General features: G+C 38.2%; 1 protein-coding gene across 2 annotated transcripts in view; it reads right to left on the reverse strand.

The window, feature by feature from the left end:
* CLIC5 (CLIC family member 5) overlaps positions 1-17,886 on the reverse strand; it is a 79,798-nt gene extending 61,912 nt beyond the window's left edge. Inside the window, exons 1-3 of one of the 2 annotated variants that reach the window (XM_085320334.1) lie at positions 17,761-17,886; positions 16,758-16,835; positions 10,446-11,032 (exon numbers count right to left, since the gene is read on the reverse strand). In XM_085320334.1, the coding sequence (XP_085176460.1) occupies positions 10,446-10,943 (498 nt within the window). In that variant the 5' untranslated portion in view covers positions 10,944-11,032; positions 16,758-16,835; positions 17,761-17,886. Of the gene's footprint in view, positions 1-10,445; positions 11,149-16,757; positions 16,836-17,760 lie in introns of those variants that run through there. The other variant, XM_085320335.1, reaches the window with a different exon arrangement.
* Between the last annotated feature and the right edge of the window lie 1,576 nt (positions 17,887-19,462).

Here is a 19,462-nt window from a genome sequence, read left to right on the forward strand (position 1 = left end):
CCCTACATTTAGCTTCTAGCTCAACATGGAAACAGAAAAGTAAGCACTTCAGACTCATGTTCAAGAAGGGGTTTTCTGTTTGACAGAGAATCATTAAAAYTAGACTTCATAAATTTTACATAGACAAATCCTCAAATCAAAATAACCTTCACACKGAATCTATGGAATATGCATCAAAGTATCTCGGGTAATATTCTGTCTGCACTGAATCAGTGCAATACCCTTATTAATTTCAAAGTGGCTTATATTTTTATCCTGAGTATGGTACTGTTCAGAAATATCATCCCTGAAATCTCAAGGAGACCTACTGAGCAGAGAGCGTATTAACAGTGATACATATTGCATCACTTGATTAAAAGTATCTGCCCTCTACTCCCTTAAAATATTCATTTGAGCTGACAAGTTTCATTTCCTTTAGTCTCTGAAATCACAAGCATGGAGATTGAAAGATTAGATAACGAAATCAAAATAGACCAATTATCATCTTTTAGTTTTACACCCTACATCTAAATTTTTCCATGATTTCTCTACATGGTAACATTTTAAATTAGTAATCCTCTCTATCTGCATGAAGTAAAGGATGGCATTTTATTTTCCTTTGAACATCCTCTTGCTTAAACACTACAAGTCCTCTCAAAAAGGTTCATCGACTTTAAAAAAAAATCATCCTGATTTCTATTCTGTATGTTGCCAAACCAGCAAAGTATTTAAGTAGAAGTATAATTTCTTTGATTTAAAATCGTTGTGAGGAATGTGAGTGAAAGTTATTACATGCTGAAAAGTTAAACATCTGTTTAACTTCTTCTGGTCAAGGACTGTCAGCATACTACAGCACTGCAGCATTGAGATTTTAGGTAACTTTTTCTTTGTAAGCAACTGAAACGTGAGTGCAGGCTTCATTTTTAAGGCCATTTCTTGATGTCCTGTGAGAAAACCCATGATAAGTACAAGAAAGGTCAGCCTCCTTGCCTGAATCACAGTATGATACAAACAAAAGCTAAAAAAKGCCTCTTAGGTCAACAGGTCTACACAATGAAATTCAAGATTCCTAAACTACTTTTTCCAATATTTTATCTAGACAGATTCTTGCTAATAGATATTCAAACTAGGAAGAATTTTTAATGACATTAAGAAAAAAATTTGAAAGTTTATTTTATTTCTCTTGATATTCTTACTTACAGAGGACTTGCCAGTATTGTTCAGAGACCTCGCTGACTGCTGATAYGCCATTCCTGGCTAATACAGACTCTCTTGCAATGCAAGAGCACCTACCTATCAGTGTTACAGATGAGACCGCACACACTTACAGAGCAAGTATAACTGATCCACTCTGTAGAGCGAGTGTACAGAACTCCTGTGATGGCCAGAGTTTTGAATCAAAYATGTTTTAAGATAAATCCCCAAAAGGTACAAATACATTTGGGCAGAGGCCAGAAGACACAGACATATTCAGATGTAAAGCTTCTATATCTTTGATTCGCTTCTCAACCATTTCTCAAGCTATGAGGATATACTGTTGAGTTTCTATGTACAGATGCTAAGATTACCCAAACAAAGAGCAGTAATTAATTCAGGGGAACAACTATCTACATTTCAGTTAAGGATACAGAGAGAAGCCCTTCAAACCTGATGACCTTATCATTAAGGAACACCTTAAATACCTTAAAAGAATAGTTATTATAAGAATCTTTTTTGCTTTTTACTTAGTCTAACTATAAAAGTAGAAGCATCCAGAAATAGGAGGCAGCTGCAGAAAAAAGGCATCGTTGTAGAAGGAAGATAAGTACAGAGGGGGATTATGATGACTAGCAGAAATGGGGACAAAAAGGATTTGTTGGTTTAGCTCAAAATATCTGAGGATGCCTAAGCTTAAATTGACAATAAAAGTGCTAAAAGAAATTACGAAAGCTAATGGACTGTATCAGAATAAGAACAAGGGTGCATTAACTGCACACGAATAAATGTAATTTGGAAATTAGAGTAAGGAGTCAAAGCATCAGAGCAATGACATTCTGAAACAGTCTTCCATAATGAGTAGTAATGGCCAATTAGTTTTCAGATAGACCTTGATCAGCTTATGAATTATGTATTATATGATGAGAATGCCTGTGACAGCAGAGGACTTGATTTCATGTCCCATGAGGTTACCTCCAGTCCTATCAAATTTTCTTCAGATTACCAAGAGCCAAAAAAATTAATATTATGTTATTGGTGAGCATGCAAAGATTTTTTATTTTTTATGCCTTTTTTTATACCCATAAAAACAGGGAAATAGCCTGTTTTTCACTCAGAAGATGCATTCTTAAATTTTACTTCATTAAGACTTGGAGAATGCTTTGAGRTCACTCCACGGAAGTGCATAAAAGGACATGGAAAATATTTCTAAATATATCAGTAAAGACAGTTACAGAATGGTGGAAATTTTCTGTCCAATAAAGAGTCTTATGACCCACAGAAATCAAGTAAATTTTCTTCTCACAACTAAAATGTTAAGCTTGATTTTGAATTGGCATCTAGGAATTCAATCCACTAGACTCATTTGGCTTTTATCTTCTACTGTGGTGTCTAAAATAAAAAGTAACTATGAAACAAATACAATTAAAAGAAACATCCAATGGGGCTGTTATTTAAAAAATAAAAAAGGATAAATGTTGCCTGAAGTTAAAAAGAAATAGTGCTGGCCCCATTCTTGGAAAAGGCTAAAATGTACAAGGTGATTAAGTTAGATTGTCCAACGAACAGCTTAACTGTCCAACATTACAGTGTTTTGTTCACTGTGGCATACAACTATTGCTGAGCATGGACCCTGAAAGAAAAAGATGAAAACTGAACTGCCTGAAGAAAAAGTCAGTCTGGAGTTACAAGAATTCACTTCTAGTCTAATCTAGTAATCTAGGGTCGGTTTTTAARCTGTAGGAGGGCATGTATTTCTACAGACTAACTCATCTTAGGTCTTTAAAGCAGATAGGTTGAGTCATATCCTGGAGGTACTGCTCGCGCTCTCTCTCTCAGTTGGAGAGGGATCTTAGGGGCTGGCTTAAATTAGCTGTCTGACAGGTGAGATGCAGCTCACTTTACTGGTAGGATTCAGCTTATTACTTTACGTTGTCTTCAGGTGAGCCTCCCACCAAGATTTATGGCTCAAGTCAGCTGCCTAAAGCTAGGTATCTAGGACYATTTGAGAAGCCTGAGATAACTGAAACATGTTAAATCTGTAGACAGAGGTGAGAAAGCCCACAGCCTCTTGCAGAAGTAGCTGGAGGTCAGAAGGGAAACGGTCAGGTATCTAAAATGGCACTGAATAGATGAATTAAATCCCTATTTACTGCAACTAATGGAGCCTACAGAACAACTAAGCTCATCATATAGCTGATGCCTACACTYGGTCGCATGACTCAACATCCGATTGCACTGACTATTTTAATTATTTTTTTGTTGTAACAGGAACCTAGATACCCAGGAGAGATGTAGCTAATAGCCTATAGATACCTTAAGACAGATGGGCCAAATCAAGAAAGAGCAGAAAGGAAAAGAAGCTTTCTCCAGCATCTTTCCTCCTGCAGAATTCCAAAATAATTTCTATATATTGTTACCAGTTGCTCTGCAGGCACTATCTATTACTTTGTGTTAGTAAAATACCAGTTTTAATAGAGCTGCCCTTTACACACTTCTGCAATAAACAATTAAAACTAATATAAATCTCTCTATATTGGACAGAAAACATTTAATAGCTGTCAGTATTGCTACACAGATTACCATCAATGACACTTTGAGCAAGAAAGTAATCAATCCACAAATTCAAATCCTTTTTTTCTCTAAAACCTAATGGGAGAAACTGACAYCTTTCAAAAGAGAAGAACAAAATAGAGTTGGATAAAAATGTTATTTTCAAAACATCAAAGAGCGAGTCAAAAAAATGAAAAAATAAGAAATAAATAAATCCTGTTATAGTTTTCTCTTAGTATGACCTACATATTTGCATTGTATTTGCTATCACTGCAATCACTGTGGAGTAACAATTTCCTAGACAATACAGCTCTGTATTTTTAAGCTGTTGCTATGTTACTGTGCTATACCAAGCCATAGTCACTGCTGGRGCTAAAAGCTGAAGGTGGCAGAGGAGTGTCAGCTGCACATTGATTCATGCACCTTTCCGGAGGCAGAAAAAGTGCATGAACAAGGCGCATATCCAGCAGGGGTCAGATGCAACACCTTTTACCCTTTGTATCCAGCAGATTAAGCAAAGCCCTGCTGCTGAAGCACAATTCTGGTCAGGAGTGATAGTCTGGGAACTGGGTGTTATCTATGGAACTGTCATTTGCTAATCTTTTCACGCACACACAGACGCACGCACACATACACACACAAATTCAGATAAGCACAAATCAAGCTATGATGAGACCTACAAAACAGCTTTCCTCCTCAGACATAAAGGTTATGCAGCTGCTAGGTTTAGATGTCAAGACCTAAAAAAATTACCACTTGCTTATTCATGATAGGGTCTATGAGTGAGTAATAAAGTCACATTATATACATCGTACAGTGCAGGTATATTAGAGCTGGATCTCTATTTTCCAAGCTAGTAGAGCAAGTCTTGGTGATAGTTTCCTCTATACTGGATTCACACCAGCGTAATTCTCTGTCTTCAGAAGTACACCGTTGTTAATGGTAGGTGATCAGAATCAGGTTGTATCAGCAGAGAAACCCAATGGTCTTGAAGTCAAACAGCAGATGCAAACTGTGCAACAACAGTACTGCATCACAGTTGCTTGCAAATAGGCAAATACTAATTTCAGAGAATGGTCCAGATAGTACAGAAATATTCAGAGACATTTATTGAGAAAATACCAGGACTTAAAAAAATAGATGAACATTGTAATCCTAAACAGAGCATTAAAGGATGAACAAATACACCAAAATGTAACAGATAATATCTTGTAACTAGGCAGTTGGGTAGATAATGAATAAAAGAGGCATTTGCTGTAATAAATGTTAGTGGCATTGACAAATATTCCATCTGTAATTGAAAGTCAGAGTTTAAAAAACATTTAGATAATCTGGAGAGAACCAGAAGAGGTCAATCTCCTCTCTCCAAACCGCTCAAGTCTAAAAATTGTGACTTTAAGTTGAAARAGGCTGAAGGAACTGAATTTGTTTAGTCTAGGAAAGCAAAGACTGAAGGGAAATCTGGTATCTACCTTCTAATATGCAAAGGATCTATCTATTCAAAAGAAAAAATAGCATTATTAGGACACGTGCACAGCAGGGTCAATCCTGGTTTATCTTCATTAACAATATGGATGATGGGACAGAGACCACCCTCAGCAAGTTTGTAGAAGACACAAAGCTGAGAGGAGTGRTTGATGGATCAGAGGGTTGTGCTGCCATTCAAAGGGACATCAACATGCTGGAGAAAGGGGCTGAAAGGAGGAGCTTCATGAAGTTCAAAGAAGGGAAATGCCACATCCTGCCCCTGGGGAGGAATAACTCCTTGCACCAGTACCGGCTGGGGCTTAACCAATGGAAAGTAGCCTGCCAGAGAAGGATCTGGTGGACACCAAGCGGAGCATGAGCCAGCAATGTGTCCCTGTGGCAAAGAAGGCCAACAGCCTCCTGGGACGCAKTAGGAAAAGTGAGGCCAGCAGGTTGATAGAGATGATCCTTCCCCTCTATTCAGCACTGGTAAAACCCATGGGGAGTACTGGGTTCAGCTCTGGGCTCCCCAGTACAGGAGACATGTCCAGCAAAGGGCACTGATRATTAAGGAACTGGAGCATCTCTCATATGAGGAGAGACAGGAAAAGCTGGGATTGTTTAGCCTGGAGAAGAGAAGGCTCAGGGGGATCATAGGAGTGTGTATAAACACCTGACGAGAGGAGTTAAAAAGATGGAGCTCGACTCTTCTCAGTGGTATCCAGTGAAAGGACAGGAGGCAATTGGCACAAATTGAAATAYAGGAAATTCTATTTAAACATAAGAAAAAACTTTTATACAGTGAGGGTGGTCAGACACTGGAACAGGCTGCCCAGAGACATTRTAGAGTCTGCATCCTTGGAAGTACTCAGAATGCCATTGTACATGAGAAAYCCGCTGTAGTTGACTCTGCTCGGAGCAGGGGTGGTTGTACTGGATGATCTCCAGATGTCTTTTCCAATCTAAAGAACTCTGATTTTTAGAMCAGTGCAGTGATACAGCATGTATCACTATTACATCAGCTCGCAATGCTAAACAACTCTATCAAATTGGCACTATTTGCATAAACCAAAATGTTAATTGCTATAGGTAAGACGCTTTCTTTGGGGGAAGGTGTGTTCCTAGAGTAGAAATGTATATGGAGAAGATATAATTTGTAGCTTGTCTCAGGCATATGAGTGAAAGGCAGAAGGGCAATCATTTCTTTAAAATAAAAATGGACGAAAAATTATTTAATTAACAGGAAAATAATATAATGTTCCTAAATTCAGCTTGCAGAACAAACACATTACTAAACAAGGAAATAAAACATACAAGAGAAAAAGCTGGACATCTGAGCAAGAGCTGCAACTAGATCAAGCTGCCCTATGCACTAAGTAACGTAGCCTGTACATCGGTCGTATTTCTGTTCATGTTTCAAAGGCTTTTGTTTGAAGAAAGTACAAGGTAAATGGGCATTAGGGTGGCTGTGACAAGTCTGGACAGGTTGGATTCACACAAATGTTTCCATGTTGGTGCCTGCTGTATTCTGCTATTAAAGGTACAGTGAATTCTTTGTTAAATAGAGAGACAAAGATTCTTTACTTTAGGTACCTCCAGAAATTGTACATTGATGATGATATAGGGACAGAGTACTGAGATTGAATGAAAGATGAGTTTATGAACGTTTTCTTGGTACCTAACAACAAGGAATGAACTGCATAAAAGATCATCCAGTTTGAAACTATAGTCCCAAGGCAAAAGCACTTACAAATATTACTAGAATATCAGAGTTAAATTTCTATTCTAGGCAATGCATTAAAACTAGGCAACTACACTGCAAGTTAGCTGTCATTTTGACTTCTCACTTCCCCCGGCTTTCAATCAGCAGCCATCTCTATCAGACACTGACACTTCCAGCCACTCACAGACACTTATTAGTACTAAAACCAAAGGAAGGAGTAAGCAGTGGCAGAGTTGTCAACACTACTGCTGTCCACTGCAAAAGGCCCTGCTGTCATTGTCGATGTCTGCAACAGAGAGCAAACCCAGGGGAGGATGGTCACAATTTCAAAACACTCCCACAAGAAACCTGACACAGATGAAGCAATACTTCACTACCCCAGAGGAAGAAGTATGAGCTCCACAGCTGGAAAGCAGGCATGGGAATGAAGAACAGGCAAGGAGAGCCAGAGTGAAGACAAGATCCAAAGAGCGGAAAGGAATGCAGTCACTGCAGAGGAAGTAGAGCATAGCCAAGGTGAGCAGACTGTAGTGAGAGAACAAGCTTCAGGACTAGGCAGTTTTGGCTAACTAGAAAGGAGGTAAGCAGAGTCAACAAAGGGGGAAAAAGTCCAAATTGTGGAAGGAACTGGAGAAGCAGCACAGTACAGCTATGAAATAGAGACGATCCACATGAAGAATAAAGGCCTGAACAGAAAATGAGAAAGAAGTCAAGGCTCACGACAGAATGCATATAAGTTGGATTTTTATCTTCAATATTTCTGGCACTGCACTTGCTCTATAATCTATCCATACAGAGCAACACCGGACTGGCCTCAGGTGGACAAAAGATCGTAAGAGAAAGACACTGTCTATTAACTATGGTCACTGTCACCACTGAAAGGCTAGGTTCACACATGTAWAGAAGTGACACCCCTCACCTTTTATTTTACAATTCTTGTTACATATTACTCTAATATCTTCTGTTTTATAGGCTGACTTTTGCTCTCTAGATAATCAGAGCTAGCAAATCTGACCCTGCACTCCACGGCATTAATCCTTTATTGCTTCAATACCACAAAGAATGAAAGAAAAATAAACATTCCAAAAATGAAATTACCCAAAGAATAAAACTGCCATGAAGAGTTCAATTCAGTCACCCACACAGAATTGTCTAATGGTATGTTAGGAAGTCCTAGCCTYGCCCAACTGGCCTCCAGCTCCTGCTGGAGGAGGACCAGGGTACGAATCATGTGAAAGCCTCATGTTTCATCCCCTAGCCAGGTAGCAATGTCTTGGATCTCAAGGGACGTCTTGGATTTCAACTGCAAATGGGACTAAGCAGTTATTTTAAAGTAAGTGAATAGAGTCCAAAGTACGTGTTCCTCTCTCTACTACTTGATAATCTCCTCTGTCAGACACTCAGCTTTTTCTGCGCAACAAAAGCAAGGAAAAGAACTTACTCAACCTTTTTACAGGCAAACTCTTTTCAAACTGCCCTTCTTCTTGCTTTCCAGAAATGTAAATTAACCACAACATCTCTGACTAAGTAGAAGAATCTCCATGCATTTTTCTTTTTCTCGTGCATGGAAATGGAGGACACTATTACCTTGAAAGAAAAGGATGTTAAAAGAAAGAGAAATAAATATGATTTATTAGAATGAGGAATGATTTCTAAGCCAAAATACAACATCAAAGTAACTAACGCCATGAAGTTGCTAACAAACAATATATATTCAATTGCAGCAACTTTTAAAACACGTAGGCAGGACTAAAAACAGAGGTATGAATTAACACCAACATCACAGATCTTACTTTTCCCATACAATTAACATATTTTTATCAACTACCTGGACCTAGTCACAAATTCAGTTCAAGAAAGGGCAGCTGTGACTTCTAAGACTARTAAAATTTAAGTTGTAGGCAAATAACAAAAAAGCCATATGCACATAGCTCCCATAGCCCAGTTCTACAGAACTCAGTAGCAAAATGCCTTTGTGGTAACAAATGTAGAACCAGAATGACTCATAACCAAGCAATTAGTAGATATTCCCTCTCCTGAAAGATACACATCTTTTTAGAAGGTTTGTTGCAGTTATATAGAAATCAAGATAAATGAGTGAAGTTTTACAGTTTGTATTATGCAAAGTAAGACTAAATGACCTAATGACCACTTTCTCTGTGTTTTTTTTTTTTTATCTGCAACAATTAGGACACGATCACAAAGTATTGTTACATATAGAGAAGGGATAACTGAAGGAGGAGTATCATTAATTTTTCATCTACAGAACTCAGAGAAACATGACAAAAGAGAAGTGGTCAAATCGTAACTTTTATAAGGCATTCAAAAGAATTTCAAGATTATGTTGCTGTTTATAGAGGTGATCTTCTTTATCCTATAAGTAAATGTGGACAGTGGAGTGTAGTAAGTAAACATCTTACTTAACTCAGTTTTCCAAGACATACAGAATTTATAATAGAAACTAAATGAAGCCAGAAGAGTACATCAAGCCATTTCGTCCAACCTACTTCATACAATGTAATCAGTATCTCACACCAATGCAAAGTTTTTAGTGTACTGTTGCTCAAATAAGCTTAATCTAACACAGATTTTGCTGAAAACACTTCTCACTCTATGTGATAAGAAAATCTCTTATTCTGCCTTCAAAGCACATATGAAATTGAGGAACAGATTCTGATAATCTTATTTGTGTTGAAAAGTGGCAGGCTGCACAACACTTCTACTGAAACTAGAGTGCTCACGGTGTCCTGTTCAAGGGAGATAAGAACTTGAAAATTTTTATCTGATGTAATTAAAAAGAAGGAACTGTCAAGTCTGTCTTACAGCTTTATAAATATTGAGWATGGTTGAATACAAGAGCTTTTATGAAGAGAAGTATAATGTGTATTTAAGAATACAGGTGTTTTATGGTTTAGGAACTTAAGTGCTACTTCATGAGGTTAGCTAAAGCGTGAAACAATCCTTCAGGAATTGATATCTAATTTGAAATTAATTTAAAATACACATTTATAATCTGTCACAGACATATTAATTTAAATATTGAAAGAAATAAAAGAAAGATCTCTTTCAAAGATGAACATATTTAAACTATAAAACTGTAAAATTATATTTGGATTTTGTTACAGTCTTAATAACTATCATATTTGATCTACTAGCTGCTAGATTGAAAGTGAAACAGAGAGATACTTGAACTAGCTGTAATTAAACCAGTTCAGGTAGCAGAAGTAGTTTAGCTGTAGCAGCAAAGCAATTTTACAAAATAAATGAGTTGCAACAACAACTAGAATACTTTCAGTATTCTTCCAGTTGAGTTAAAGAAATCCCAGGCATCTCCACACTCCACAGCTTTYTCTCTGTGCCTTAAGGGATATATGAGATAAGTGATCGACTTAGTCTACTGCAGCATGCAGGCAGCAGAGTTGGGAACAAAGCTCCCCTGACAATAGCTGTATTTTTACCAGTCTGGAGGACACACAGATTGATTTGGGGCTTAAATCTAGCGTATTCATAGAAGCACACAAGCTCTTACCTTTACAAACATGTATATCTCATAGTCCTCCTGAAAGTTGTCCGTTTCTCCAAAGTTATTGTTCAGGGGGAACTTGATGGAAGTTGGAGAGTTGGAAGAAGTGCTCTGGCTCCGATGCAGYTGGAAAACTGTAGGAGGACTATTGTCAAACATCATGTTCCCAACATGTTTATCTTCCTGACTTGGGCTCATCAGATCCATCTTCTCCTGGTTCTGGTGGTCTTCCTCAGCATTACGGTGAAATGAAGAAGAACCATCCTCCCCATCAACATCACGCTGAGAGGTCACATGGAAACCAGTAGGAGAAAGCATGCCGTTCTCAAACATCATGCCCCCTACATGTTTATCTTCCTGAGTTGGGCTCATCAGTTCCATCTCCTCCTGGTAGTCTTCAGCACCATGGTGAGATGAAGAAGAACCGTCCTCCCCATCGAGCCCATGCTGAGAGGCCACAGAATTACTGCGGCTGTCTTCTGGGCTCTCTAGACCGAAGTCCATGCTCTCTGCATTGGTAGTTGTAGAAGAAGGAGATGCTAGATCTTCACGGACATGATCATAAAGATGATTCCCTTTGTCGTCCTCAGACTCTGGAATCCCATAGATACTGGTATTAACATTTTGATAAACGTTTGTAAAATCCTTATTATCCATGATTGCTGGCTGGTGAGTTTTGCCTGCCTTCTGGTACCTTAGAAGATTGCAATTAAAGTGAGATGTTGACAGATAAACACCCTTTTGGAGGAAGCAGATTTGTGGTATGCTTTTTCAATGCGCTGCTACACATGACAGATCTCCAACAATCATTTACAGAGAGCTTTAAATCAACAACTATACTTCCGCTGAAGTAAGAGATAAGGCTGTCTCACTTTTAACCCCTTTTTTGATCAGACTACTGGTAACTATACCTTAGGATCTGTAACCACTTTTTGTTCTTCCAGATATATTGTGGCCAAGTATAGTGAAAAATGGCTGAAGCACGTATCAATATGAGAAAGCTACAGTAAAAATAAATATATACTTTTACAGGAAGTTAGAAGCAGTTTTACTGGAAATTTTGAGTCCATTTTGTATATACAGGTGCAAATGTAGACTTCATCATATTCATCTTCACAACACACGAAAGCCTAGCTTCAAGGAAAAGAAAGGCAAAATTGCATCAACAAGATAAACAACCTGCAATGTTGCAGTGGCTCCTTACAAAACAATGAATGGTCATTTATAAAAAATACAAATAAAAAAAATGTAAAATTGTATATCCACAAGAAAAAGATATTCAACTTGCACTCTTTCCAGTATTGCCACTGGTTCATTTCAAGACTTTGAACTATTCACTTCACCCGTAATGCCTTCATTCTCCTGTCTGTAAAGCATGGCCCAAACTGTGAAAAGTCTTATGAGATGCCTTGGAATCTAGGAAAAGCAAGCACTGAATAAGTGTTTACAAATACTTACAATTTAATATATCCATTATTTATATTCAAGTATAGGTTATATATCTGTATATGATAAGAGATATACCCAAGTTTCCAAAAGTGGGCTGATTCCACTTGACTTTAAAAATCTAAGGGTTAGCCCTCTTTTCCATATAGATCCTTTTCACTAAAGAATGGAAAGAGAGTAATCTGCAAAGAATCTGAAGTAGACAAATACCATGAGGTTTGGGATAAGACGAACTGCCCTCTAAAAAGACAGATACACACTCCAGAGCCTCTGAAATCAAAGGAGCTGAAACTCCTTAAAGATCTGGATCTGAATTTAGCAAAATTATGAAAACTTCAAATCCTACTGACTTAAGACTTTTATATAAATGCTTACTGCATCTGCTTTATGCAGATTATTACTGAAATGCTTAGATTTTAACTGGGCTTAACCTCTCAATTTTGAGATAAAAGATTTTTTTTTTCATCCTGACACACCCATGTTGAGATGAAGGTTCATTTAAAATCCTTATAACTTCCAGGACTAACTCCCTAGAACAGGGCTTCAAGGATATATAGCTGAGACCTAATTTCAAGTATTACCACCCGCATAATCTTGCCCAACACAGATGATACATCAGCAAACAGAACATGGAAAATTTCCATTAAAATGGAAATACTAAGTGAGAGATTTTGAAGTGTATAGTATGTGACCTGAATTACAAACTTCCAGCATCCAAAATCAACCATTAGGCTAACGATAAGACTGGCTTAAAATCATGAGCCTAAATTACCACTGAAATGATGCTTGCTGCGTTATCCAAACTTACAGGCTTATATTTTTAATACAAACTTCCTGAACAATGATTTACCTTCAGAAGCTGCTGCTTCATATAAAACACAAAGATAATCACAAAAGTAAAATTCTGGTTTAAAGGTTTTTGCTATTAAGTGAAAACAGATTTAGTAGTATTAGGGTCAAAATTCTGCTACAAAACTCTGACTGTTGTCTAATTTGGGATTTTATGAGATTCCCTTTCTGCAAAGATCCCAATAGAAGCCTGGAGGCCCAAGAACACTTTCCTGTACAAATCCAGTTCCCTTCTCCGAGAATATTAAAGTCCCAGATAATGGACAGAGTGAAATTTAAGATAACGGATTTAGTGAAACCATGCAGCATAAAGAAGAGCAATCGAGAGCGAGCAATTGCAACAAGCAGCACTGTGGGAGCTTCTGCGTAACAGTACGGCAAGTGATGGGCTTTAAAAGAGCTTTTGCCACTTAGAGCCTATAGCCATTCCCTCGCACACAGTAGGCACGCCTCTGCATGGCCCGGGAGACAGAAACTTTATGGAAAAATGGAGATCCTCTCTCATATCGCTTCTGCTCAGAGATACTCAGAATCTTCTACTCAACAGAGGGCTCTCGACCGCCGCTAATACACCATTGGCTTCCAACATTCAAGTTGCAACTCAGAGAAGGACAAACGACAAAGGAAAAGCTCCTCAGAACTACCAGCGAGGAAAAGCACCTTTATTTTAATAACAACTTGAGGGGGTTTTGAGGTTGAAGTACCCTTTTCCATGTATATCTCAGACCATGGAAAGCTCTGCTCCAGAAAAGCTATCTCAGTTCACAGATTTACAAGTTTTACTGTGCTTTTTGTTTTTCAGTACATAGAGTTTACTACTTGTTACTACACTAAAGAAACACAAAGTCCAAGGAAATGGGAAAACAGATGAACCTATTAGAAACTTTTATAACTTTACATTTTTAGTAAAAATGTAAAGAAAATTTAAGATTTTTTAAGAAAACATTTGCATTTCTTCCTATTCTGTAGAAATACAATTGCATTTCTATCTGTATCTGTTCAACTTCCTCTGAGCATGGCCTTGATAAGCAACAGCTACTGATCTATACACTGGCAGGATTAATTTTCTAACATTGTAAAAATTCCTTCCTTACCACTCTGCTGGCAAATCACTTAAAGAAGAAAATAATACAGACTCATGACTCCTTCACAGCAAAACCAAGAGCAAAGTACAGTTGCATAGTATTAAATTAAATGTCTGCTTGGATTTTTTTTTTCCTCCTCAAAGAAAACATTAGCAGGATGCAGCAGCATCTGCTGGAGGGTATAAAATATCACAGGTAAAATAAGGTATAAGAATGAAAATGTTACRTATATGAGTATTATAAAATAATTTAAAGTTTATGTGGATTTTGTCACTCAGAAATGAGAGTTATATGAGTTCTCCTTTCCTCTGCCCAGCTCCCAAGAGCAAAGAAAGTGCCATTCAGCTCAAAGATCCAGACTTCACTCCTTTGCCTAGTGATGAAGCCTCAGGGCAAGCTCAATCACACTTAACAGTTTATCCAGGTGAAAATCAGAGAGAATTCAAATCATATTATATGAACTCCACTGCCAGTTTACACCCCTTCCATGTTACCTTCTGGGAAGACAGAAATAGCTTTAGAAACACAACTCAAAAGATRTGTGATGTCAAATGAGACCAACACCAACACGTCCACATCGCGATGTGTAACACTAGTCTTGTGCCCTGCTCTGCGCCCTGTGCTGCTCCCTCCCTGTCCCCCAGCCAGAAATGTCTCCAGCAAAGAACTGAGCGAGAAAAGAGGTTGAACAAGGTAAGAGATTCTGCATTCTGTAGAGTCAGAAAAGCAGAAAAGATCTCAGCACTACTTTGTGCTCCATTCTCCACTGAAAACTGAAGCCCTCCAAGCAGTGATCCCAGCTCTACAGCCACAAGAATTCAAGATTATGAAAAAGAGAGATCACCAATTTCATCAACTCCTCAAACTCCTCTGGTCACAAATCTGCGATGCTTAATAATAGCAATATTTTTCTGTATTAGTTMTTTAATTAAAACTGTCACTTGTCATTGCATGCCCCATCTGTACTCGTATGAGCCACATGATTTGGTATCACTGGTTACCTGCTTTGATAAATGATCATATAAACCGTAAGCAGCAATACTTTTATAAGACAGAAGATATGAGCAATAAAAGTCTTYATTTTCAAGGTTAATTGCTACTTCATGGCAAAATTTCCTTTCTTTGTCCTAACTTTAATCATTTTAAAGCAAGAAATACCCAAATTAAGAGGATTCTGATCAGAGCTTTCAGTTAGTATACATAAGATCAARATACTGTCAACCAGTAAAATCTCAGCAAGTCTCACTCTAAAACTACAGTTATACTAAGTTTAGTTGTCTAAAACTTCAGCATCTACATTAAGTTAATCATTGACTCCTTCTATACTCAATGGAGAGGGAAAAATATCTCAAACATGTCATAAAATAGGTGGGAGGAWTTATCTCAGAAAGAGATTAAGCATATTCTGGAGCTGCTGGTCTCCATAGCTCAGTTATCTGGCTCCCTAAAACAGTTGTCTTTTAGACAACAAGGTTGGAATTCACCTAAACTTAGCAGCCTACACACAGACATCAAAACCCTCACTGAGAACCTACAGATTTATCTGGTGCACACTACAGCAACAAGTAGGGCTCACTTTAATAGCCTGAACACAGGCATTTAATTTAAATTGTTGGCTTCAGATCRATTTGACTTTGTACAAGGGACAGCAAATACAGTAAAGAAYRTGACAGACTTGGAATAGTATGTTAAAAATCAGACCACTGAAGCTGTATTTGTTCACCTCGCAACCCTAACAAAAATTGTGACTCCCTAGCTTTGAATTGTTTTAATATGTCAAGCTGAAGATTGGATTGTTACAGTCAGTTATCTCTTCCTCCAGAGCAGGAGAGAAGGATGGACAAAAGGAAAAATGACAAGAATGTCAGACCACTAACTGGCATACCTCTCATYTTCTCATAGATTAATAATTAAAGGCATAAAGTAAGAGTACCTTATTTAACAAGAGTCCCAACACAGCAAGAATTTTACTTAAGTATCCCTTTATTTATATCCAATAATTTGTGCATCTTCTAGACATTCAGTCCTGGAGACTCCAAGAAATGCCAATCCTTCAGTTCCCCATGTAGCTTCAACAGTTAATAGSCCTWGTTGTTTGGAAATAGCAACCTGTTTCTATTGGAATTTCTCAGGATGTAATCTTCAGTTGACTATTGTTATGATTTTATTGCTTTAATTAAAAGARTCCTTCAGTTTTATTTGCTTTCCAYRAAGATACTTACAYGCTCTAGGMAGAGAAYCTATAAATCTTTTYTGATAACCTAAACAAACTKAGCTTCTTCAGTTGCTTGCTCTRTCTTTTTCAGCAATAGGACAAGCAAGAAAAATGAAATGGTTAAAAGAAAGCACTCAGGATTCCTGGAAATAGCTGAACCTAAAAGTGAAAAGTGGTAAAGAATGTTTTCACATGTTAGTAGAAACTGAGGGTTCTGTGCTGGAGGAGCTGCCTCATGAATTCAGCACTCCATTGTAATAATGATGATTCATCTTCAGAAAGATTTTCCTTTGCTACTGACACTGCATAAAAGACATTAAGTCAACGCACTAGTAAATTTGACTCCGCATGAGACAGGCATTTACAATTTGTAAAAAATTGTTTTGCACAGGCCACTCAACTGTTACATCAACAGCTTTTAGCTGTTAAAAACACCAGGCATAGTACATTGTCAATACAGACATTTGAACGCCTGCATTACTTACTGCAGGACCTACATAATTATTACTGATTTGTATGTTTCAAAGTCCTTTATTTGTTATCTTCCAAGGTCTTTTTATAAGAATTTGTTTGGTTTGCTATCCAACTTAGAGGTTAGAAATTCCATTAGAATACCTGATAGCCTAAGAAATATTGACTTTTTATTCTACCAAAGCAACTGTTCCAAGGAAAACAGTTTTATTTGCCTTTGARATCTGGCATCATTTCAATATGCTTGCTTACCTCTGAAACTAAGCACCCTTAGAAAGTCCAGCTGGAGAAATTARGCTTCAACTTTTTACGCAGTGGAGGCTCTAGTAACTGAAATAGAGAACAGTGACACCATAATACTCTGTATCACCTTGTCATGTAGCCCTAGGGGTATCATTCATAGCTGGCTTGAGAATCAGTGTGGTTAAAGCTCCCTTCTGTTTACAATCTCCATATACAATCTATTCTTCAGATTAAATGGGCACTAAAAACAAAGTTCAACAAATTTAAACAGCTATTAGTCAACACCTACCTTTTATGGTTTTATGAATCATATATTCATGTTTTCCTTCTTCTCAACTACATAAAGATGCATCAAAATACAATAAATGACTGATTAAAAAACAACTTRGCCTAACTGGCCACAGAGACCTCTGCTACATGCAAAAATATTCAGAAAATGGGTGGAAAAAATAAAAAAAAATCTATTTTAATATTCAATTTCAGTAGTCTTGGCTATAAGCACTGAAAATGACCTCCTTTTTCTTTAGAAAGTGCTTAAGACAGGTACTTGAACTACTCATCTGCATCTTTTTTTCATCTGAGTGAAAAAAAGAGTTGTTTTCCCTCCTCAACACTACCAGCAGAAGGGTATAGTTTCCAGCCTGGAAACTAAGTCCTTTATTAAACTTAGTCAAACACTGAGAATATTTTGTAGCTGCTTATCCTTTACCTCCTGTCATTCAGTAAATTCTAACACAAACACATTTATATAGTAGTTTTCAAGCTGCAACTGCTCAGCTGTACTACAGCAGCCAAATCTGTACAGCATTTGGCAAAATTTAGTATAGTCTAGTGCTTACAAGCACTGCAGTTTAAACAGAAAAATGTGAGGGTGAAATACAGTACAGGGAGAGATTAAGGTGATGAAAGGCAAACATCTTGATAGTTCTCAGTTTTTCTTCTGTTAAATTAAGTATACACGCAACTAATTCATTTCTTACAGGCACACACTGYAAGTAAAACCAAGACTTACGTGTTGGCTAGCATGTTTCAGTTATACACGTTGGCTAGCACATTTCTGAAGTCCAGAATTGGTCAGGTATGCTGCTTCCATGATGTGTCAAATTGGCCAAATTATATTAGGCGGAGCTCATATTGCCACGAATAGGTTTCAAAGCACACAAATATGGGGTAAATAAGAAAGAGATTACTCACACCTTTTAAGACTGAATAGATGAGTGAGTGTGTTGCTAAAMTGGGTTAGGAAAGAGATCTTTGATGTTTAAAATTTATCTGTGTCAAGTTGGTAATAAGATCCAAATCACATAAAACCGGTTAGAGGTGATAATAAATCAAGCAGGCTAAAAGATTACACCTGTTATACAATCCCTATACCTTAAACTCACTCTGTGTAGTAACTATTTTGAAGACAATACAATAAGGTAACTTATAAAGGACATTTCCCTTTTCCATGTCATAAATGGTCATGTGCATATTTACAGAGCTTGATTAGTATAACTAAGAAGAAAAAAAAAAGTTGAATTTGACATGTAACATCTGAATACCTGCATGAAATCTAGCTCACCTAGAATGTTTTTTCCACCTTACAAGCCTCTGCTTTGCCACACCTGCTATATTCCATAAGCCAAGGTGAATCAGAGGTGTGACACTTCATTCACTAGTTTTCTCATGGCAGCTGTAGATCAATAGCCTACTGTCCCACGTCTCTGAAAACTCTCCACAACTGATAGGCACAGGTAGCACAACTCACCAACTTCATACACCCATAAAAGCCATTAAAAAGAAACAGGCTCAAATCTATGCAGCATTCAGAACAAACATGCTAGCAGAATAAACAGAAGGAAATCCAGATCCTCTGCCTAAGTCAATAACCAAGTTATACACATGGCTTTTTCTCAGTTTTCATGATGAAATTTAAACTGGGAGTATTATCTCTGCTATAGACTATTAAAGTACACTTATTTTCTCTATTTAAACAGAGTTCACTTCATTCTTTCTGAGCACCAGCAACTTGTTTTGCAGACTCACTAATCCCTTCTAATAATAAAAAGAATGACAGAGGGAATCTGAACTCTCCACCTTGAGTCACAAAACAAACTTACATCCGGACCCAAAACAGACCTCAACGCTTCAACTCACACCTCCACACCCATTCACACACGTGAAGCCTTCCTAAGGCCAGCACTGGCGCTGGAAGCACTAGCATTCACCAACACTTTCACAATACCCTGCATATATTCTATGCTTTAGGTTAAACCAGTGTGGCCGCAACCGAGCAGGAAGAGGTTGGTCACGCGTAGGAAAGAGTATGAACAGGCAGTTTTCTGAGCTGCACGAGAGAAAGAGAGCAGGAGTCGAGGAGGGCATGTCATACTGACAACCACCACCACCTTGCAAAGGCCAGGCCTGGCCCTGCTGCGACGCCTGCAAAGGAAGCGGTTACAGGTATCCTGGGGAAACGGGAACTCCCGGCATGGCACCCGTCCACCGCCTCGCCCTGCCCTGCCCACCGTGTCCGTCCGAAGCCGTGGGGCATCGCTGCCTGTGCCAGCAGCCCCAGCAGGCAGCTCTGACCCCCCCACTGCCTGGTCTCTGCTACAGGGGGTCTCCTGCCCGCCTCGTGGGCCACCCCACACAGGCCCAGGCCCATCTTGGCCCAGGCGCCAGCAAGCTTCTCACGACGCCCGGGCTCCCGCGTCCTGTCACAGCCCTCC

This window comes from Rhea americana, unplaced genomic scaffold, assembly GCF_003343005.1.
Source record: "Rhea americana isolate MKP2758 unplaced genomic scaffold, rheAme1 scaffold_63, whole genome shotgun sequence".
In the NCBI taxonomy this organism is placed as follows: domain Eukaryota; kingdom Metazoa; phylum Chordata; class Aves; order Rheiformes; family Rheidae; genus Rhea; species Rhea americana.